At 62.0% G+C, this 22589-nt stretch overlaps 1 protein-coding gene across 1 annotated transcript in view; it reads right to left on the reverse strand.

Annotated features, from left to right (window-relative positions):
• The window catches only part of TBC1D2B (TBC1 domain family member 2B), a 59416-nt gene extending 41959 nt beyond the window's left edge, over nt 1-17457 (reverse strand). The window contains exons 1-2 of the mRNA XM_039256878.1: nt 17116-17457; nt 4558-4711 (exon numbers count right to left, since the gene is read on the reverse strand). Of these exons, the coding sequence (XP_039112809.1) occupies nt 4558-4711; nt 17116-17457 (496 nt within the window). The remainder of the gene's footprint in view (nt 1-4557; nt 4712-17115) is intronic.
• Nucleotides 17458-22589: the final 5132 nt, after the last annotated feature.

The raw sequence follows: 22589 nt of genomic DNA on the forward strand, positions 1-22589 counted from the left end.
CCTCCACCCTACCCAGCAACCCCCCCAGCTCGCCTCCCCCACCCTACCCAGCAACCCCCCCAGCTCGCCTCCCCCACCCTACCCAGCAACACCCACCCCCAGCCCACCTGCACCCCATTTGCCCACAGCTCCAAGGAGGTTCCTCCCAGCTGGGACTGGAATCCCACCTCTCACACACTCCCTCTCGCGATCAGATTTGAGGACTCCCCTTTAGAGCAGGAGCCTCACTGAGCATCTTGCTCACAGATGGGGAAGCGCCATGAGCCCATGGTCCCGAGAGCTTTCCCCACCGGGACAGGCTGCCTACGGACACGACGTGGAACACAACTTGTGGCATCCTACAGACAGGACCACAGAGAAGCACAGCTTCTGGGGTCACCTCGCAGGACGGACGGCTTAAGTGAGCACGTGGAACTGGTGTGACTCCGCAGGGCGGGGTCGCATCCCACCCACGGGCGTGGGCCCCTGAGGCACAGGCTGTGGGGCTGAGGGCAGCGGCTGCCGGCCACCCCACCTCACCAGCCACCCCTCAACTTGTCTGTGCTGCAGGAGACACCCCGTCCTCGGACAGGCACTCGGGCCTGCTCGTCTGATCAGTTTACACAGGAGAGAAGTGAGAACCAGCCGGGTGTGACGCTCGCAACGAGGCTCTCAGCTACCGTGCGGCCTCCTGTGGGTCCAGTCAACCCCCGCCCAGCAGCGGGAAGGTCTTCGCAAAGCATTCCTTTGGGCTGAACTAGGTCTTGATCACGCAAGCTCAGAGCCGTGCAGAGCCGTGTCTGAGGCAAAGCGCACTTCCGGAGGCCAGGCCACGGGAGGGGGGGTGGGGGGGGAGCGGAGGCGGGGGCGGCCAGGCCGTCCCTCCGTCCGCAGCCGGGCTGACCCGAAGCTGCAGACCCCAGGCACAACGCCACGCTCTCGCTCGGAAGACAGGGCTCCAGAGAACAAATTCAGGAGCCGCGTGACAGTGCGCGCTGCCTCTCCAGGCTCGCCTCGGCCCTCCCTTCCCTACAGACGCCGGTTCCGCTGATGGCCACGTGCTCAGCTCCGACACCCGCTTCCGCGCCTCCCTTCCGGCCTGGGGAGGCCATGCGGCAGCATCCCGGCTAGTGAGGCACAGGATGAGGGCTCCTTCCTGACACGGGGGCAGCCCTGAGTGGGAAGTGGATGTGCCAAGGACGGCGGGCAGCGGGCAGCAGCCTTACCGCGGAAGCAGCCCACCACGAGGCAAATACACTCGTTAGGCTTCCTGCTGACGACAGCTGGACATGATCTGCACCACAGGCAGCCTGACGTGTGACCCGCATAACAGAGCTGCAAGGGGGCCTCCCCTCCCCCACACCCGACCCCACATCCAGACCCTGCAGCTTCCCCCACACCCTCCCCGCCTCCAGCCTCTTTCCACCCACTCTGCCATAGCCCTTGCCGTGACCGCTGTGGTTTCTAGCCCAACCCCAGCCCCCCATCTGGCCAAGAGGCCCTTCCCCACTCGGCACGTCTGACCCATCGCTCACTGTGCTCTTGCTTATAAAAACCCCTCCAGGCCCGGCCCCTGATCGTCCACCCAGCTTTCTGGGGGGCCCTCTCATGCCCCTCGGCCTCAGAGCCCGGGGCCCCAAACAGCCACTCCTTCCACTTCCTGAGGCCGACACCATGCTCACCCTGCCCCCGCCTCTGAACTGGCCTGGCCTCACCAGGCCACAGACAGACTCCTTGGACACACAGACTGTGACTCCATGGTCCCTAAATAGCAGGTGTGTGGCACACTGCCCAGAACACAGGCTGCCAGAGGAGGCGGCACGAACACTCTCTGTCCCCCAGATGCGGAAACCATGGCTCAGAAGGACAGACATGCCCAGGGCCCTAGAGCAGCATCGGCAAACTTCCTGAAGGCCCAGGTGGCAGACTGTTGGCTCATGGGCCGCATGGTCGTGGCCACTGATTGGTTATTGTGCACAAGCGGCCAAAAGCAACGTACAGATGAACTGCGGCTTCAGTAAAACGATGCGTGGCAGGCCACATCGGCTGCCCCGGGACCGAGTCTGACAAGCCCTAATCACGGGCCCCAGGGCTTCTCCCGCCTCCCGAGATGCACCACCGCCTGCCAAGGGGAGGTGTCCACTCCCGTGACCCCGCCCCCAGTAGGGGGGTGGGTGCAGCCAGTGCTGGACACCTGGGAACGCCCTGGACGGGGGGCAGAGAGGTAAAGGGTTACTTTCGTGCAGGCTGGAGTTGCAAACAATCGTAGCTGGAGTCAGCCTGGCCAGCAGCCAGCACGGCTGCAGCAGCACCACGGGGCGCCCTCCCTCCCTCCCTCGCACACCTTCGCACACCCTCCCTATTCTCCTGCACTTTATCCTCTGACCAACTCCTCTCTCTGACGATAAAAGGGCTAAAATACAGCTGCTTCTTGACTCCCCACACGACAACAGCCTCACAACCGCCCAGCGGTCCAAAGTTCCATTATCTTTTCTTAGACGCCAAAACCCAGTCTAAGTCTGCCGTTAGAGTCATGTCTACACACGGAACGTTCATGGCCACCCCCGCTCTGACAGGGAAGCCCCGAGTCCCAAACCCAGAGGGAGAGGCACTCTCCACGCTGGCCCCCACGCCCGGCTCGGCCCCCTCTAGCCCTGCAAAGGCACCTGCTCGGGCCGTGCTGGATTGCTCCCCTCCCCCAGGTCATCTTCAGGACCCGGCCTAGACTCCACTTCTGCAGAGGGGATGCCCCTATGAGCTCAGTCCCGAGCACCCCTGCTGCCCCAACTTTCTCTTCACACGGTGAGACCGGAACACTGCAAGAGGAGGGACCAGGCCCAACTTGCGTGGCCACGTGGCTGGACAAACGAGCAACCCTCAGAGGCCACGCTTGGCCCCAAACCAAATGAAGAGAAGCACCATGGGCATCAGATGCTTCCTCAGCTTCCCGGCCACAGACGCCCTCCAGAAAAGGAAAGATTTATGTTACAAACTCCCTCTGGTCTGGCGCCCTGGGTCTGTCACACACACTACATCCTCAGGACGAAGAACCAGGCGGTGGCCAGCTGGCTCGGTCAGTGGAGCCTGTGACTCTTGATCTCGGGGTCGTGAGTTCGAGCTCCATGTTGCACGCAGAGATTATAAATAAATCAACTTGAGGGGTGCCTGGGTGGCTTAGTCGGTTAAACGTCCGACTTTCGCTCAGGTCATGATCTCGCGGTTCGTGGGTTCGAGCCCCACGTCAGGCTCTGTGCTGACTGCCAGCTCAGAGCCTGGAAACTGTTTCAGTCTGTGACTCCCTCTCTCTCTCTGACCCTCCCCTGCTCACGCTGTCTCTCTCTCTCTCTCCTAGAAATAAATAAAAATATAAAAAACAAAAAATAAAATAAATAAATAAATAAATCAACTTGAATGAAGAAACTGGGGCAAAGAGTGTGTACCCCATGCAAGGCAACAGTGGCACCAGGAATCTGCCCATTTCCCTGCAGCGTATCCAATGCTCACGTGGTGTCCAGGCTGAGCTACAGAGCCTCTTCTGATCCAAAGTCCTAAAACATCGCCTTCCAAAGCCACAGCCAACAGAGAACTTGGAGCCAGACGCAGGGGCATCCCCTCGGGTGTCCGCGTCTGTGAGAAGCATGCACCGACAGGTGTGGCTGACGTTCAGCAGTGTCTCACTGACCAGAGCAGAAAACACCGTGTTTGGTGAACACGTGGTGGGCGGGACATCGGGTTTGTGGGGGGGAAGGCTCGGAGGAGTCCCAGCATCCGTGTCTGAAACGCGGGCTGCTTGGGTGTTGGGACTGGCTGCGGCTCGCGGGGAGCTGAGTAGGCCCACGGGCATCATGAAGCTCAAGCCACACATCTTTGCAGGCGTGAGAAGCAGCCCTCGCCATCCAGGCTTTCACGTGAGCACCTCTGATCATCAAGACACATGGGCACAGCGGCCTCGGCGGCTGGCTTCCTCCGGGTGGCCCTCTGCACCTCGGGGACACAGGCGCAACACGGCCCCCCATGGTCTTGCAGGGATGGTCAGCGAGTAACTGTCTCCTGCTCTTTTCTGTAAGGGGCTCCGCACCAGGCCTGAGAAGACCCTGCGGCTTTAACGTCCGAGTGTCTAACGTAAAGCCACACGATCTCCACACCGCAAACCACCTGGAGTCGTGGAAATCCCACAGAGCTAGAACACGGAATTGCCTCTAACAGTTACTCTCCCTCAAGGACGCGATGGAGTCACGGGCCAAGCGTGTCAAGAACAGTATGGAAAAACGTGAGTGACCTCTGGCCGCGAGCACGTCGGCAAGGCAGACACGGGCCTGGCCCTGCAGTCAAGACGGGGGTCACGGCTGGCGGACCCCTGCCGCCCGTCTGCTTGGGGTGCTGGGCACGGACCTCGCTGACCCCCAAGGTCGTTATCGGGTTGAAGAGGACTCCACGCGCGGAAGCGCCCAGGAGCCAGGCAGGGCCGCCATCGGAGGGGTCCATGCCACCATCCTCGTCCCAGGCTTCCACGCTGGCCTCACCCGCCCGGTCACACATCACACGAGGAAGCGCCGCCGGCCCGCACCCTTGACTCACCTGGGGTGTCTCTGGCCACGAGCCCCTGCGAGAAGTCCCCTGGGGCCGGGGGGGCCCTGCTGTCCCCGGCGACCGCGTCCAGGCTGGTGCAGTATTCCCACCGCTTCTGCTGGAGCTCCTGCAGCCAGTAGGTCATGAGCTGGCGGTTCGGGGCCTGGGAGAGAAGGGGAGCGCGCATTACTGCCCAAGGGACGCAGGGCTGGGACGCACCCCACCCCTCGGGGGAGCGTCAGGAAGAACAGGCCAAGGGCATCTTCCAGCCAGGACCAGCGGTTTCGCTCACGTGGCCAGTAAATAGCGTGAACGCCAGGAATCCAGCCCCAACGGGAGCCTTCCCACGACCCGGGATGCCACCACGTAACACCCTCCACGGAAGGCTGGAGGACGGCCAAACCCAGGGAGTGTGCAGTGGCCTCGGGGACTGAAACCCAGACCAAGGGCAGCCTGTTCCTGGGGGGGTGGGGGGGGCGGACAGCCACCGCTGCTCCTCCCAAGGACACTATGACTCGAGAAGGCTTTACCCACAGAGATGCCAGCACTCTTTAGGGACCAAAACAACAGGCCCGGCTCGTCAGGTGCCTCTACTGCCCTTCCAGGAGGGGGCGGGGCCCCGCGCAATCTGGCGATACAGAACACCTCAGTGGGTTTGTCACCCGGAGTCCAGCGCTGAGCTGCACCCTGCTGGTGACAACGGAGCCAGTCAGTGCTAAAGCCTATCGCCACATCTGCCAAGCGCCCACTGGCCAGAGGGGTGGGGAGCAGGATGGGGAGTCAGGATCTGCCCCGCCCCACCCCCCACTGAAACGCTCTGATCCCAAATTCTGGAGAGCCAGCCACACAGGCATTCCGGTCACGCTGCAAGGGGCAGAGCCCAGGCTCGGCTCAACACGCGGCAGGTGCCCGCACGAAGCAGCGACCAGCATCTGTCTGAAGACTCACAGGGGCCACAGACTGAATCTCCTGGAACAACAGACTCTGCAGCTCCTACACACCCTTCCACGCCCAGTGTAAACGCGACCTCCAGAGCTCGCGTCACGTACCCCTGGGAAGCTTCCCACAGAGGCAGGGGCACTCCTGTGTCCCTCGTGCGTCTGTCCTAGCTGCTCCCACAGGCCTCTGTCCCCAGACCTCCGCCAGCCCCAAACCCAGAAGCCCCCACACCTGGGGGAGCAGGGCCCCACCCATCCCTTCCCCAGACCCCAGGACACCCCCCAAGCCACAGATCCCTGCCCTTCATTCCTCTGGTGAAGGGTCCCTGCCCATCAAACCTCAGCACACGTGAGAAGCTGTGCTCGCGCTCACCCACTTGGAGTCCGCGGCCTTACTGGGGGCCTATCTGGGGTGATCCATCCAAAAGGCGGAAAAGGGATGATGCCATGTACACAGAAATATCTGTTCGTTCCCTTGGCAAACACATACCAAGCGCCAACTCAGGCCAAGAGCCACCACGTGCACAGAACCGGGAGACCAGTCCCCTGAGACACCCGGCGAGCAGCCTCCTTCATGACAGCAACAACCAGCTAGAGTCACGTTCCCCATCACGAACAGAATACAAAATGCCTGGCTTCAGAAATCCTGACGCATCGTAGAAACTCCAAAAATCCAGTCAAAATTCTACAGGAGCTCTTCAAAGCACAGCAAAGAAATTCTAAAATCTGTCTTCAGTTTAACCTGCAACATTCTGAACAAAAAATACCAGGCGTGGGGCTGTGCCTTGCAAAGCTGGGAGGCACACGGTAAAGGCCCATTCGGCGGCGACTCAGACACAGAGGCAATACCAAATGTCATGTTTCAAGGAAAATCAGCAGGAAAAACCTTAATTATTAAATGACGTCAAGAGGACAACTGGTTAAAAGTTTGGAAAGAAATAAAGTGGAATCAAATTTGATTCCAGATTTGAATGTGTAACAAAAATCATTTAAGTCACCAGGAAAAATGCCTCCAGGATTAAAAGCAAGTCTGTCTCTTCCTGTGTCTGGCAACAGGAATTGCGTGGATTTCGCTCACTTCCGAAGAGCTGACGGATGCCGCGAGCGGGAGCAGGAACTCGGGGAGGTGTGAACAGGACCCCGAGGCGCCCTCGGTGCCCACGAGGGCCGCAGGAGCCCGGGAGGAGCCCCAGGCTGAAAGCCCGCAGAACAGGCGCCGGGCGGCCCGGGCGGCGGCTCCCTAGGCAACAGAGGGCCGTCGCTCCTGCCACATCCCGTCATCTTGGACCGCAGACACCTGTCTAATCCCAGAAAGGAAGGCAGAGGAAATGTCTACGTTTCCCTCCTCCGCTCGCGCTCTCTCAAGTGTTTAAAAAAAAGTCACAGCGTGCTTTAGACTTTTATTTCAAATAGCAGTAACAGTTGCTGTGCAAAATGTGGGAAACGTGGAAAAAGAGGGAAACGAACCCCAGGGGACCCTGCGGCTGCATCCGCTCACACGACGTTCATCCATGCACACACACCCCGAGCTGCTCCACCCGCTGAGAGAAAGCGTACCGCCCCTTCCATGACGTGAGCAACAGCGCGGACGCCGTCTGAGCCGCGTCGCACTGAACATCGCGCACACGCGGTCCTGGGAAGCTCATCGCGGCCAGGGCAGCATCACCCGCTGGGCCTGGGGTCGCACCCTGGGCCCTGCAGCCTAACTGTCTGTTCACGATCACACCCCCCCCCCCACCGCGTGCTGTGTTAGGCAACATATGCCGCTGGCGGGCGGTGGGACAGGAGTGACGGCAAGAACCCACCAGCTGTGGCGGCTCCGAGGGCCACAGGAAGTCGCGCGCGTCTGGCTCAGAGGGGGCGCCACAGGCGGCACCTGCTCACTGGGCAGTCACGACCCGCATCCCCTCCGACACCTCAGACCTTGCAGCCACTGGCTCTGAAAGCTCCAGCCCCGTCTGTCCCTCGGAAGAGGAGGAAGACAAAGCCCATCTCCACATCTCCCCGGGCTCAGAGGCCGCCCCACGGCCCTTCCCAAATACTGAGATGGTGAACGTAAAACCCGGGGGCATCTGGGTTGGCGCCAAGGGCAGCTTCCACACCCACCAGCGACACAGTGCGGGGTCCCGAGGAGTGTGGCCGGCAGTCCGCAGGGTCCACTGGACACTCCCAGCCACGGCTCCGAGCTAAACACACATCTCAGGAACACACTGCATGCACGGCACACACCCAAGAGAGAAGCGCTCTCCAGCCTGAGGGCGTCGCCAGCTCTCCAAGGTCAAGACCCCATCCATCCATCTCACCGGCTCGCACTCCCCGGCATTCTCCTGGTTCATCCACCTCGGCACCCCCAGCAGCATACTCCAAACCCTCTTCTCACGGCCGCCCAGTGAGACCCCAAGCTTCCAGACTCTCTGGCGGCTTCCGCCTGCGCAGTGCAGCGTCAGGACTCACTGGTCCAGCGTCACCCCACCTGCGGGGCGGTAGCCCTTCCCCCACGCCACAGACACACAGAGACCAAGTTCCCTCCACAACCCCCTTCCAGCTGCCCTGGCAACCGCCTGTGAATTCCTACCGATGCCTTAAGACCCGGTCCAGACGCCCCACCTGCCATCCTCGGCAGGACCAATCAGTGTGTATGTGATGACACAGCGCTTCAGTCACACACTCGGGGTGCAGATCCTGGGCTCCTCCCCAAAGGCTCGGGGCACACCCATGTCTGCAGAGCGGGGAAGAACAGCATGACCACCAGTCTGGATGAGCCACAAAAATGAGGGGACGCAGCGGGACGGACTTAGTCTGCACATCTCACAGGCCACGTTGCTTAAAAGGACACATCTGCTTGTAATGAAAGAGTTTTATTTCTGAAATCTGAAGATCTAGACGCTCAAGGCGCGTCTAAGCTAATTCTTCTGTAAGCAGTAAAAAGCACGAGAATATGGTAAGCGGCCTGATGATATAAGACTCAGATGAAAAACAGACAACAACACAAATCTGATGAATAACTTTAGGTTCCAAATTTTCTTCTGAATGTTTCAAAATCACGAGCCTGGACAGGATCTCCGGAGATCTGGCCCTGTACCAGTGAGACAGCTGGAGCTGTTCTCTAGGAGGCTCTGAAGCCGCGTCTGCGCCAGCAGCAGACGCAGAGAAGGGCGCCCACGCAGGACCCCTGAGCCCCCAGAAATCAGGGCGCGGCCTGCACCGACCTTTATCCTCTGGTGGGTGCCACGAGCTCTTACCTCCTACCTTTTCTAACCACTAACTCAAAATGGCATTTTCAAATTAGCTGTGAAAATAATCACACGAGTGTGGTCTCCATCCTGTCCAAAGCTTGGGCAAGAGCCCAGACCCCACCGCCACCCACTTCGGGGACGCAGAAGTCAGAGGGGCTCCCCCTTCACCCCTCGAGCTCCCTTTTTTTTTTAATGTTTATTTTTGAGAGAGCGAGCGAGAGAGAGAGTGAGCAGGAGAGGGGCAGATAGAGGGAGGCAGAATCTGGAGCAGGCTCCCGGCTCTGAGCTGTCAGCACAGAGCCCAATGTAGGCCTCAAACCGTGAGATCGTGACCCGAGCTAAAGCCGGATGCTTAACTGATGGAGCCACCCTGGCGCCCGAGCTCCCTCTTTTAAAGAGCAAATCTCCTGAGACCGACCCATCGGCCGACACCTTCCGGCTTTGACGACATCACCGAGATGAGCCACCGAGGGCAACGACGGGGAGGGGGGCCCAGACATGGAAGGCGGTGAAGCAAACGCAAGCACATTCGCAGACAAGGAGGCACTACAGATAAGGCCCCATGGGGGGCCGGGCGAGGTGACAGGGGCGAGGCCGCCCTCTGGGTCTGCTCGCCCTTTAGGAAGTGCGGAAGGCCGCCAAGGCGCTTTCTGTTTCAGAGAGAAAGGGGACGCGTGGCCGCCGAGCGGCCACGGGGCTGCATTCCTGTGGCTCCGATCAGCTGTGCTGTTGCACAATCAGGGAGAGCCGGGGTCTTCAGGGCTCAGGAGCAACACACACCACAGCCGGCAGCCTGCTGGACGGCGCCCGCCTGCCTGCGACGTTGACACACACACGCAGTGCAGTGCTAAGCATTCCAACTTCGTGTTTTCAACTTAAAAGTAGGACACGGGAGGGGCACGTGAGTGAGCGGCTCAGTTGGTTAAGCGTCGGACTCTTGATTTGGGCTCAGGTCACGATCTCATGGCTTGTGGGATCAGGAGCTGCAGCTGGTTCTGTGCGGACAGCAGACAGCCTGCCTGGGATTGTCTCTCCCCCACTCTGCCCCTCCCGCTCTCCCACTCTCAAAATAAATAAATCAACCTAAAAAAAAAAAAAAAAGGACACAGGAATGAATGACTTAATGAAGTTTTAGGAACTGGAGCTTGGGAAGGGCAGGCTCTCAGGCCCCACCCACCAAAGACCCGGGGGTCAGGGGAGTTTGTGAGCCATCTGGGAGACTGATGATCTCTAACAGTCTTCTGGGCAGAGCTGGCGCCTCAGGAAGGTGCTGGGGGGCTCCCCCAGGCCACTGTTACCCACCCTTCCCCAGGTGAGGATCTGGGGGCTCTGAGTCCTCGTGAGCTCCCGGGTGGAGGCAATCACTAAACCACACCCTCCCAGAAATACCCCCCGGACACCGGGTGGCACCACTGCCGTCTGAGAGCCCAGGAGGCACAAACCTCAGGGCCTAGGGGATTGGGGAGGGTGCCAGGCCCCAAACCGCCACTCGCAGAGACTCAGAATGCAAAGCAGATGTGCAGGCAGAAACCACAGAGCGTCCCCCTGAGGCTAAGGGGCGCGCGCTTCATTAGTCTCCGTCCACACAGTGCAGCTACTTGCAGGCTGCACAGAAAGCCGTCCGCGGCCGGGCTGCTCAACCCCACGGCCGGGAGGAGGCCCCGTCATGATCCGGAGGACAGCTGTGGTTCCTGGAGGCCCCGGAGCTGTGGCGGGAGGGCGGGGGGGACGGGTGACATGTGGATCCCCGAGGTGCACCCCAGCCTACCAACCGAGTGGGGATCCCCAGGGTGGGACTGCACAGTGTGCAGACACACGGGCCCAAGAGGCTCCTTTCCCACGTGCAGTCTGAGAACCATAGTTCCGAAAAAGATGCTTCCTTTAAGCAGCACATTTGAGAGAAAGGCCGCGGGGACAAGGTCTGTAGGGGCACCAGCCACGACTCCCAGGGGGCAGCAGGTCCGTCCCCTTCTGGCGCACACCTCGTCCCCGCCAGGGAGCCGCCACCGCCTCACCCTCACTGCTACGTCAACCCCTCGGGAATCTTAGCGTCCACACTGTCCGTTTCCAAATCACACGTGGCTGATGGTCTCAAGCCTCTGCTGCAGCCGGATTGGGTAACGGGACAATTCAGGTGTCTGTGCCCAACCCGCCACGTGTCCTGCCTTCCTCCAGATGGATTAAAGTCAAAACACAAAGCCAGTGTCATCGGACAGCTAAGTTTAGATAAGAACACATCGCTCGCGTGTCTGGGGAAGGCTCTAGCGCCCGAGCGGCCGCCGCCCCGCAGAGGAACCCCAATCCCTCACTCGGCACCCGGGGTTGGGGCAGGCTGCCCTCCGAGGGCCCCTTCAGGCCTGACTCAGGGACAGATGACCCTTGGAGCAAAAGCACATCATGACTTCCTCCAACCCACATAGCCACTGAGGACAATGCCCCAGTCACAGCCCAGAACAGGACGGGACAAGCTCCCCGAACCAGAGACAGTGCCCGGCCCTCCCCAGGTGCCCATCATGGCCTCACCCAACAGGACCCGTTAGGCGAAGGGCTGACTGGCAGCGCCACTCCTGGAAAGTCAGGCCACCTTGTCCGCAAGCACAGTCTTCCCGGGGCATCAGAGAGCTGAAGGGAAAAGACACTCGGGCCCGCTGCCTACAATTAGGTCCGGTGATCCGAGCTGAACCCCTCTGACAGCACAGCCCGCCCACCCTGTCCACCGCCAGGCCTGCCGTCCAGCCCTCAGACCCAGCGCACACGGAACATGACTCCCTTTGGGGGGCCTGGGAAGGGCCCGAAGTCCAAAGGACGCGGCTCCAGACCCCTCCCCACCAGGTTCCAGTTCTCCCACAAAATCAGTCTGAGAAATGTAAGCAAAGGATGGCTGGGAGCGCATCCTGCTGGCCCAAGAGGAGCTATGTCTGCGAGCAGCTACGCAATAGTGTACCAAACCGAACCACTCCCAGGCCACCTCCTCCGGGGAGCCCTCGGCGACCAGTCACAAGGCCTCCCCAACGTGGCAGTGTTCACAGGATTATCGCAGGGACCACGGACGCCTGGCTCCGGGCCACACCCAGGTCAGTCCTGCACACACAGGACCCCCTCCGGTTCACTCACTCTGGGAAGATGCCAGGCCGCCCCCAGAAGGGAGACACCAGCCCCGACTCCCGCACACAAACACAGCTTCTCTGCGAAGGTTTGCCAAAGCCAAAGCCGTCAGGCGCTGGTCTCCTTTTAACGTCTCACCACTGTAGTCTCTTAAGTGCACAGAACCATCACGGCCACGGCTGCGGGAAACGCGTACTCTCGCAGCGCGGCAGCTGCTGACCCGTGCTGGGGGCGCTCGGGCACACTGGGCATCCCTGACGCGCCGTCGCTCCTCTGAGCGCTGGGGGGGGGGGGGGGCTCCTAGCCGGTCTCTGCCCCCGGCTGTGTGCCCAGCAGGGCACAGCACTAGTGCTCAGCACCCCAACGGGGCAGGACCCACCTCCCGGAACGGCAGCACGGAGCTGCCGTCTGCTGGAGGCTTCCCGTGCGGCCTGGGGAGCCACAGCTTATCCGGGAAACTGTGGGACCCACAGGCTCCCTGGGGACCGTCCTAGCCTCTTGCCACCCAGGGGGCCTCGCACGCCGCTGAGCGCTGCGGGCCGAGTATTTAGGGGGCATCAGTCAGAAGCATCACCGTCCACACTGCGCTCACTCTGGGACAGCTGAGGACCAGACCCGAGGGGATGTAGGCAAGCGCCCCCCCCAGTGTCACTCAGATCCTCCCGCGCAAACCGCAGAGAAATGACGGTTCCTGATCACGCCTCGCTCCGAGAGTCACTTCTACGATAACAGCGTTCTGTCCTTTGAGTGGAAGGATTTTGCTCTGATCAGACAGGAAGCCTGTAACCCAGTGGCTGATGGGTAAAGGCGCCTAAATGAGAAGACCTGTCCGCCCCTCAGAAGCCTCGGTGACGTGGCAGCTGGTGGCCTCTCCTCAAGAAAGAGCCACATCCGAGGAGGAAGGAAATTGGTAAGGTGCATATGAGCAGAGCACATGGAACAGTGGTGAAGGTGGATTTGGGAATGTTCTAGCAAAGGCAGTCCACTGGGTGGGGCAGCTTCCTAGACCCCGCTGCCGCCCCCCCCCCAGAAACCGTGGTGCTTAAGAAGCACAGGGCAACCGTATCTCCACTTCACAATTCAAACCTTCCTGCCAGCGTGGGACATAAATACTTCAAGCCTCACACGCAGACTAGCTGATCCGCCAGCGTAGTTAGAGCAGAGTATCGGACACGACCCCACCACCAGTGTGGAAGAGGAAACCCGTCCGGCGCTGCTGAACACCGCCGGTTCCTGTAGCTCCGGCCCCAGAGGCCTCCCTTCCACAGGCTGCGCCCCCGTCTCCCCGGCTGCCACCTGGCCGTCCTCGGCGCCGCCACGGGCAACCAGCGCTGCCGCCGCTCCCCTCCCCCTCCTCCCCTGCAAGTCCTTCCCAGCCTCCCCTCCCACAAACCGGGAGCCCTGTCACACACACCGACCTGGTCCCCTCCACGCTGCGCAGTGCTGGCTGGTGTCATCCGTGTCTCCCCACATTCCAGAAAGTTCCACAGGGGTAGCGACGGGACCTGCTCTGTTCAGCTGTGCCCCAGTGCCTGAGCAGAGGGAGCGAGTGAGCGCATGAGAAGTGGCTGAGGCCCTCCTAAAACAGGAGCTTCGGGGAACCACAGCCCGGAGCCGTCCCTAGCCCTTGGCCTGTTTTTATACACCTATGAGCCAGGAATGGTCTTTACACCTTTAAATGGTTGGGGGGGGGGGGGAGGGGAAAGACGGAAAGAACAATATGTTGTGACATGTGAAAATCACACGAAACTCAAATCTCAGTCCATAAATAAGAACGAAAGAAACGCTGCTACGCTCACTTTATGGTCCTTTCTGTCCTGTGAGAGCGGAGTGGTCACAAGGGGGGTACTGCCGCAAGACCTAAAGTATTTACTACACGGCCTTTTCCTCAAAACCTTCCCCCCTCCCCCCCGGCTGTCCCAGTGACCTCGGAGTCCAGCCACGGACATGACACGCAAGAGACTGCCAATCAGGGCCGCCTGTAATCTGGGTGAGGCTCTCTGAAGAGCTGATGCCAGCTGTATTCAGCAGGTGCTCACTGCGCGCCACGATCCAAGTGTCTGTCAACACACCTGAGGGTCTGGCTCACCCTTCTGGAGGGCTGAAGCACACCCCAAATCCAGAACATGACCCACTTCTATGCTTTCATTCCACCGACGTCTGCCTGGGCACTTTCTCTGCGGGCACCGTCCACAAGGTAAGGACACAAACGTCGAGAAATGGGCCACACCATGGGCGGTGGGTCAGAGCTTACTAACTGGGAAGCCACAACAAACCCGTGAGAAGTTATCTCTTGATAAAAGAGCTACATGACCCCTTAAGGCTCCTGAGTGGAGCCCTAGGAACAGCCTAGCAGAACCACTCCACCCAGAAGGCCGGTTCAGCGTCTCCGTTCTGTGTGGGACACACCAGGGTCCCCTGAGCTGCCACACGTCTGTCATTAAGCTGTCAGCAGTTTCAACACCAGAGAAACGTGCATCCTCCCCACAAAAGCAGGTTAAGAATAAGAAGGCACGACCGTGCAGTTACATGTGATTCAGAAACCAACACCATGTCCATACGAGCCCCAAGTGGCTCCAAGCAAGGGGCCCCGGGAGGGGAATTCATCTGCTGACCATCTGATGACGCCCTGTGCTCCCCAGACTGCAGAGACCTGGCGGGGGTGGGGGGTTCCTGCTCTGCTTCACCCATCGTCAGTCCGCCCTGTGCGCCAGCTCACGCCACAGCTGTCCCCTGCCCTGGTGAGAAGCCTCCAGCACACCACACTCCCCTGTCCCGGAAGCATCGGCCTCTGCCTGACCACGTACCGACTTCAAAGACAACGTGTTTTTTACTGCATGAAAAAGGCAGAAATGAAATGAAGTAAAGGGAAAACCACACCTTATCTAATCCAAAACCGCTGGTATTGAGAGTCAAGAAACAGATAACACAATGAGATACTCTGCATTTTGAACACGCAACTACTCCCAGAGTCTCTGCTTTCAAAGAGGGCCTGAGTCTAGCTTCCAATCTCAGGCAAATCACAGCCACTCTCTGGCCTCCATTCCCCGTAAAATCAGGCCCTGGACCAGATCCCTGAATTCAGGAACAGAGAAGCTTAGCAAGAAATTCCAGTATCAGCTTTCATTAAGAGTCAAGCAGTAAAACATTTTGAAAAAAGCAGCGAAACCACAGCTTTGCCCGAGAGGGCCGAAAGATGCTTGAAAACAAGAAACACATGATAGTGCGGTAAGCAAACTGCTGATTTTTCTTTTCCTTTTTAGCTCATCTGTCAAAAGAAATGGTATCTGTAAAATGACTCCCGACCAGCTGAGGCCTGCACAGGGCTTACTGCTCACTAGCATGAGACTCCCCGCTGCGAGTCAGAGGCTCCCCAAGGCCGAGGACCCCGAAAGGTGGGGAGGAAGATAAATTATTAATTTCCACTTTTACCACCACAGAAGTTTTATGCCCGCGGCTCCGAAGTATCACTGTACACGAAGATTCCTCCTCCTCAAAGCGAGCCCCTGCTCTGGAGCCCAGCCCCGCCTGTGTCTGCTCCCACTGGGTTTGTAAGGCAGACCCTCCGCTTTACGGACTCTTGCAGTCGGTGACCCACACGAACTCGGCGTGAAAACTGATTTCCTGCTTAAAGTATTCCGAATGCACACGAAGATGGACAGAACACCATAAAAAACATGGTGCACCCACCACCCAGTCTTAGAATAAACACTGCAGCTGATAAACTCTTCCGAAGTGGTAAACGCCATCCTGAGCCCGGGGCGCATCCCCGCCCGCGGCGGCGCCCCAGTCACCACACAACCTGCGTGACCTGTTTAACCTCTCCGTAAATGGTACCGTCTGTATGCGACCATTCTCTAACCTTTTCTTGCTCAACTTCACCAGAGTCATTCACGTCCGCGGATATTTATGTTCACTGCTGCGTAATAGTCCATTACGTGACTACACCACGTATTTGGCCACGGATACTACTTGTGTCGCGTGGCTGCCACGTGGAGCCCGTTCTGCGACAGCCTGCGCCGCGTTTCCTGAACGCTCACGACCCCCTGAGGAAGGGGGGATTCCCATGGGCCGGAGAGGACACGGGGACAGACGGCCGGTGTCAGCGCCCCGCACAAGCCAGCCGCCGACCCAGGCAAGCTGGGGACCAGGCAGCTCTCCCGCCACAGCCTTCAGGCTCGGCCTCAAAGCCCCGCTCGGGGGCATCCCTCCCTTATTCGCATTCTTCTAAATGGAAAACCTCAGAGAGGACTCGAAAGTCAGGAGACCATCTGAAACAGGATGCTCTGTTTTCTTCCTCAACAAACAATCCCGCGGGAAACGCATCTGCGGCAGGGCTGCCCCCGCGCCGAGGACAGCCCTTCTCTGGCACAAGTCCGGGTGCTCCTGGAGTCGTTCCCAAGTTTACACAAACGGTTTCTAAGTCAGGCTGAGCTGAACCGCAGCCCTGCCTGGCTCCCTCTGGAGGAACAGGCCGTCGGCACCCGCTGGGAGGCAGCGTGGAAGGGCCTGGAAGAACCCGGGACGCAGAGCCCGCTCGACCGGCAACAGCTGAGCCGCGGCGGCCCTGCGCACGGCCGGCCCCGGCTCCAGCTGCTGCCGCCCGGCTCGGCGGCCCCGCGGCAGCTGTGCGCCCGCCAGGCCCGCACGGCCAGGCCCGCCCCGCGACACGGAAGGCGGCGGCGGGGTGCGGGCTTCAGCAGGACCCCCGGAGCCTGGGGGACCCCGAGGCCGGGGAGGCAGGATTAAGGAAGCCTCACTTGGGCGGACCCGGTTCCAGCGCCCCCTTCCCACCCCTCCCCGGAAAGGCTCCGCCGCTTTCGCGCTGTGCGACCTGGCGGAGCGCCCCTGCCCACCGAGGGGCCGCGGCGACCGACCTGTAAGGGCCCCGCGCGAGGGCAACCGGCGGGTCCCACTCAGCCCCACGCCCCACGAGGGAGACGCACCGTTACCCCCACGTTACAGACGAGGCAACGGGGGCGCAAAAGGGGTCGTAACCGAGGCCGGTCAAGAAGCCTGCGGTCACGAACGGCCAGGAGGGCGCGGGGAGCCCCGGAGACAGGCGTGGGCACCGCGCAGCCCGCAGCCCCAAGCGCGGGTCCGCGGGTTCCCGGGGCGGGCGGGGGGGGCCGGGGACGCCAGGGAGGGGCGGGGGCGGGCCGGGGGTGCCGGAGGGGCGAAGGCGCCAGGGAGGGGCGAGGGCGCCAGGGAGGGCCGGGGGCGGGCCGGGGCGCCGGAGGGGCGAGGGCGCCAGGGAGGGCCGGGGGCGGGCCGGGGCGCGCTCCCACCTTGAGCACCGTGACGGCGCCCGCGCTGTGCACCTGGAAGTGCGCGGGCGGCTCGGCGCCGGGCTCGGCCGCGTCGTCGGGGCCCTCGTAGCTGAAGCAGGCGTCCGCGATGTCCAGGTGGCCGAGGGGCAGCGCGTCCTGCGGGCTCTTGAAGTAGTAGAGGTAGCAGCGGCGCGCGTCGAACACGAACCAGCGGCTGCGGTAGCCGCGCAGCGGGCCCTTGCCCGACAGCTTCTGCAGGTAGCCGCACAGCCGCGCCGGCTCCCGCCCCGGCCCCGGCCCCGGCCCCGCCGCCGCGCCCTCCCGCTCCTCCTCCTCCGCCCGCGCCCCGGGCCGCGGCATCGCCGCCCCGCCGCCGCCGCCGCCGCCCCGGCTTCGCGCGCCCCCGTCCGCGCGCCCCCGCGCCACCCCCGCGCGCCGCGCCCCGCCCCGCCGCTGCGCACGGCCCGCGGGCGCGCGAGGCAGCCCGGGAATTGTAGTTCGCCGCCCCCGCCGCCCCCGCCCTGCCGGGAGCCCGCGTTCTGCGCGGAGGCGCGGGGGTCGCGGTACCCGCCCCGGGCCGTCGGTGCGCGCCAGCCGCCTGGGGCCCGAAGCACCTGCGGGAGGGGCCGGGGGGAGGGGCAGCGGCCCCGGAGGGCGGGGCGGCCCGGCGGAGGCCGAGACCCCGCAGACGGCCGGGCGCAGCCGGAGGGGAGGAAGCGCCAGAAAGGAGAGGCCCTGCTGGTGGCGGCAGCGTGGACCCCGGGCCCTGGTGTGCAAACTGGAAAACGAACACGCGTCTTCGGTGCAGAGAGGAATCTGGCACACCCCTGGGGGGCGGGGGTCCAGGCCTCCAGGTGCAGCTCGGGGAACCGTCGGTGCTTGTGCAGCAGCGACCCCGACCGGGTCACTGTCGCGCATCTGAGACCAGCGGGGCGCCTGTGTCAAGTGCACTTCCGTTGAAAGACAGAGGAGGGGAACAGCCGAGTTTGCGAAAGGGTCAAATCAAAGCAAACAGGGCGCCTTCTTCCGTGTGCTTTTGCACAGGTCGGTCCCCAGGCGCAGTAAAAGCTGGACGGCTTAGCTTTCCGAGATGGACCGGGCAGCACCGGTTCCCGAGGGGGGGCTCCCGCTCAGCCAGCCCCTAGAAGCCCCCAGGACCTGGCTGGCGCGGCTCGCCTTCGCCCGTGGGTTCTCTTTGAGCCCACCAAGTGTTGAGGGTGATTTCTGGAGCCAGAATGATGGGATCCCACCTTACAGCTCTGCCACGAACCGGAGGTGTCACCTTGGGCAACTTAACCTCTTGAGCCTCAGCCTCTTCATCCACAGAATGGCAATTTATTACAGCTCATACGACGTCCTTGTGAGGGTTACAGGAGAAATGCGTGTCAGAGTGCTCAGCGCGTGTCTAGCACATAGCAGGCCCTCCGTAGGTACCCGCTGTCGTTGCTATTGCCGAACAGTGAATACGGCTGCCCTGAGTCAGCAGCATCTGTGAGGCCAGCCCCCCATGGGGGAGGCCAGAGAGCAGGAGTGGGGTGGGTCACCCTGCCGAGTCGGGAATCCAAGTCCATCTGGGCCTCGCCCTGAGGGTGAGGGGGGCAGTGACTAATGGGCATGCGGGGTGACCGGGGAATCCTATGGAAAGGGGAACAGCTGGGAGCGCTGGATCCCCGTGGCTGCAGCAGGCACAGGGAAGAGAGGGGACAGCCGTTGTCCTCAGTTCTGTGGGCCGGGTGTGCAAATGGGGGGGTGCCCATGGCCTGTGGCCCACCTTGCTGAGCGTGGGGAAGGCCCCCTCCCAGGCACAGGGCGGCGCCCCCAGCCAGCCAGACCACGCTGGACCGGGACAGCTTCTGTGGCTTCTGTGGCTCCTTGGCTGTCGTCCGTGCTTCTCAGCGGGCAAGCTGGGCCCCGAGCCCGACCGTCCTGCGCCGGGGCCTCCACTCCGTCCTGCGTCGCCCGTGGGGGCCAGTGGCGCCATGTTAGCTGGCCTGCAGGCCCCGGGCCCGGGCCCGCTCCCTGCGCGGGGCCACAGCCCGCACCACAGTGAACATGTCCAAATGCCCCACGTCCTATAGTAAACTTTGCTCTAAAAACGTTTGAAGGAATTTTTATAAGCATGATCTTGATATTATCTGACTGTGAGGAATTCATTTTAATTTATGTTTGGCTGACAATTTCCTGGCACTCCTCATGTCTGTGTGGGAACCCTGACTGAGTAAGAGAAGTCCAGCCCACACAGTTCTCAAAGGGGGTGACATTTTTTAAAGTTTATTTTTAAGTCATCTCTACACCCAACAGGGGCTCAGACCCACGACCCCCAAGGTCGACAGCGGCTCCACCGGCTGAGCCGGCCAGCACCCAGGGGTGACGTTTTTATGATTACTATGGTGTTGACATAAGGTCACACTTTGAGGACATCTAATTAAGTGTTTATGTAGATTTCGTGCTTCTTCTTGGGTTCTGGAGCCCGGGTACATTGGCCTTAGGCTACAGACAGTCCGTGGGCCCCGGGAAAGCCGGCGGAGCTGAGCTCTGGGCCTACAGTCTAGGGCGTGAGCCGCCCTGGCCAGGCGCGGAATGCGGCCCTCTGTGCGGAGCGCTCAGCCTCCCCCTGAGCCCCGGTGACAGGCCCTGTGGCCACAGCACCTCAGCAGAGTCCCTGTGGAAGTGGCCGGAGCCTCCAGGCCCCCCCCCCAGCACCTATCGCCTCCCCCACCTCCCCCAGGCCCTGCGCACTCTCTCACGGCGCCTGCTCCGCGAGGCTGGTTTTCCACCGACCCCGCACTGAGTCAGGCCTCCGGAGGGCCCTGAACTGAGCTGCAGGGTGGAGCCTGTCGTGTCCTGCAGCGCCGCCCCTCCCTCCCCTGCCGTTTTTTTACAGTTTATGTAAAATGCTGAACCAGACCCTCCCCCCACAGGGCCTCCCACAAGGAGACTCTGGGGCCAGTTCCTTTCTTTTCTAACCAGCCCCCCCACCCAACCTCCCCCCTTGCTGGTGGCTCCTGATTTCTCCCTGGGACCCCTTCTTGGAATGGACATTTTGCAGTTGGCCAAATCTCTGAGACTACGCGTCGAGGTCCTGTGGTCAGGGGGCGGCTTGTGCAGCCTGCACACCTCCCCTGTGTCCGGGACGGGCGTGCTTGGTGCCAGAGGCCCTCTCGGAGCCCGGTGGCCAGGAGGAAGTGGCCGCTGTTTACTGGAAAGGGGAAATTTGGGCAGTGAACTTGCGCCCACATGGCCAGCCTCTGGGCAAGCCCCGGGGGAGCACACAGCCAGTGGTTCATCCTGGGCCAGTTTCCCTGGAGAGGGATGGGGTGGGAGGCCCAGCCGCGCACGGCCTCTGTGCGTGTCACACCGCAGGGACGCCAGCCACAGGAGGGGCTCGCGGTCCCGCGGGGAGAGGAAGTAGGCCGCACCACCTGAGACGCGTGTCCTTAGACCGTCAGTGCCCTCCCAGCGCCGCGGGGAACGGGTGGCGAGGTGACCTCGGGGACCCGCCCTGGTGCTAGGAAGCCTATCAGTGGCCCGAGGCACAGCCGCGAGGCCTGTGGTCCTTCCTCCCGCAGCTCCCCCGCCCAAAGGCTCCAGTGGGGCACTCCTGTCCCTGAGGCGGAGAGCGCAGAGGTGGCTCTATGGTTTGGAGGCTGGGGACACCAGCCTAACCCCAGAGCGTGTCCGGAGGAAGCTGGCGCTCAGGGGCCGGGGGGCGGTGCCGGAGAGGGAGCAGGAAGAACAGCGCAGGCCTCAGAGCGGAGGCTGCGGTGACCGGTGAACACCCCCGTCCACACCCCCAAGGGAGACCGCCGCGTGGGGGGAAGGGCTGTCCACACGCTCCCACTAGGCCCTGTGCCTCCTGCCCTGAGAGGGCCAGTGGGAGGGGGCCAAAGTAAGAGAGGGGCTGTGTGACTCTGGGCGGATCGCCCGCCGCCCTGGGCCTCGCTTTCCTCATCTGCAGAATGGGGCCAGCAGTGGCATTCCCTCCTAGAGCTGTCGCACAGCTGAAGCTAACAAACGTGGAGTACTGGGCACAGTGCCCCATCCTCAGTGAGGCCCCAGAGTGCTGGCTAATCCAACACATCCCGGGCCAGGCTCCCTGCCTCCGCCTCCCGCGGGGACTGCTGACTCTCCGGAGGGCCTGGGCCTGGTCTCCTGCGGCGGCAGGAAGGGCTCTGGGCGGCGGGGTGGGGGGGGGGGCTGCAGAGCGGGAGCACCACCAGGGGCCCCCTCAGCCTGGATCTGCAGACTCTGCCTTCAGGAGGCCTCATTTCCCTACCAAATGCGCAGGCAAATCTCCACACCTGGCGGGTCCCTTCCCTAGAGAGCAGGCACCTGGGGTGCTGGCCCTCTCCCGGCCCGGGGGGGGGGGGGGGGAGGGCTCCGACAGGCCTGGGAGCCCATGGAGGGCAGAGGGTGGGCGGGGGCTGGGGGCAGCGTGCCGGAGGTAGAGGGAGTCACACTGCCCAGGGAGCAGGTGAGGCCTGGACCCCGGGGAGCAGAGGCCCTGGGTCCTTCCTGTTCCCTGTCCTGCTCCTCACTCAGCCTGGCTCTGTGCTCAGGACCCCGGCCCACCTGCCTGCAGGGCTCCTCTCCCCAGGCTCCCTGCCCTCAGCTTCCAGCCCCTCCGCACACAACCTCTAGGTACCGAATTCTCTGCCTGCGAGGCCGCCTGGGCGGTGGGGGCGTTGCAGCTGACCGCGGGGAGGGGCTGTCCCAACAGAGTTCAGGCCCCACCTTGGTTCGGGGAAGGGGTTTCCAAAAGGAAAGAGGTGCTGACACAGAGGAGCCCGGAGCTGGGAGGGAGCCCCCTAAAGGCAGCGGGGATGTAATAGTGGGCAGTGAGGAGACCCCGAAAGAGCCCATTTGGAGTCTGTTTAGAGTCTCGTTTGTCTTTTGAAGTTTGAATATATTGGCTAGATATCTGTTAATTTTGACTTGATGCCTTGTTGAGGCGCACACAGCATCTGAGTTGCAGGGAAAGGGGCACTGGGCGGGGGCGGGGCGGGGGCAAAGGTCGAGGGCGGGCAGGCAGGTGCGTGTCTCTGTCTCTGGTCCCTGGTCAGTCTCCTGTCTTCGCAGTGGGGACGGCTGCGGGCTCCGCTGCCCCAGCTGCGGGGGAGGGGGCATGTTCCCTGTGCCAGGCCCCAGGGCAGCCGTCTGGCCTCCGAGGAGACTATACAGCAAGGGCTCTACACATGTGGCCTTAGGGCCCCTCGCCGGCCCCTCGCTGGCTGTCCCTTCCTCGGGCCTCACAAGCACACGGCACACAATCCTACAGATTTTCATTTTCATGCGGGGCTCACCTTCGCTGGTGAGGCCACATGGTCTATAGAGAAGTTAACTTGTCCCTGCCGCGAAACCTGAGAGGTCGCCAACGGGGAAAACCACTGGTGTGATGGGGGTTCCCCTCCCTCTGGGCGGTCAGGAGCCCACGGGCCCAGAGCAGCGGCTCAGGGAGCGGGTGCGCCGGCCGAGCCCTGGGACCGCGGAAG

The sequence above is a fragment of the Hyaena hyaena genome, unplaced genomic scaffold (assembly GCF_003009895.1).
Source record: "Hyaena hyaena isolate Hyena2069 unplaced genomic scaffold, ASM300989v1 scaffold_13, whole genome shotgun sequence".
Lineage (NCBI taxonomy): Eukaryota > Metazoa > Chordata > Mammalia > Carnivora > Hyaenidae > Hyaena > Hyaena hyaena.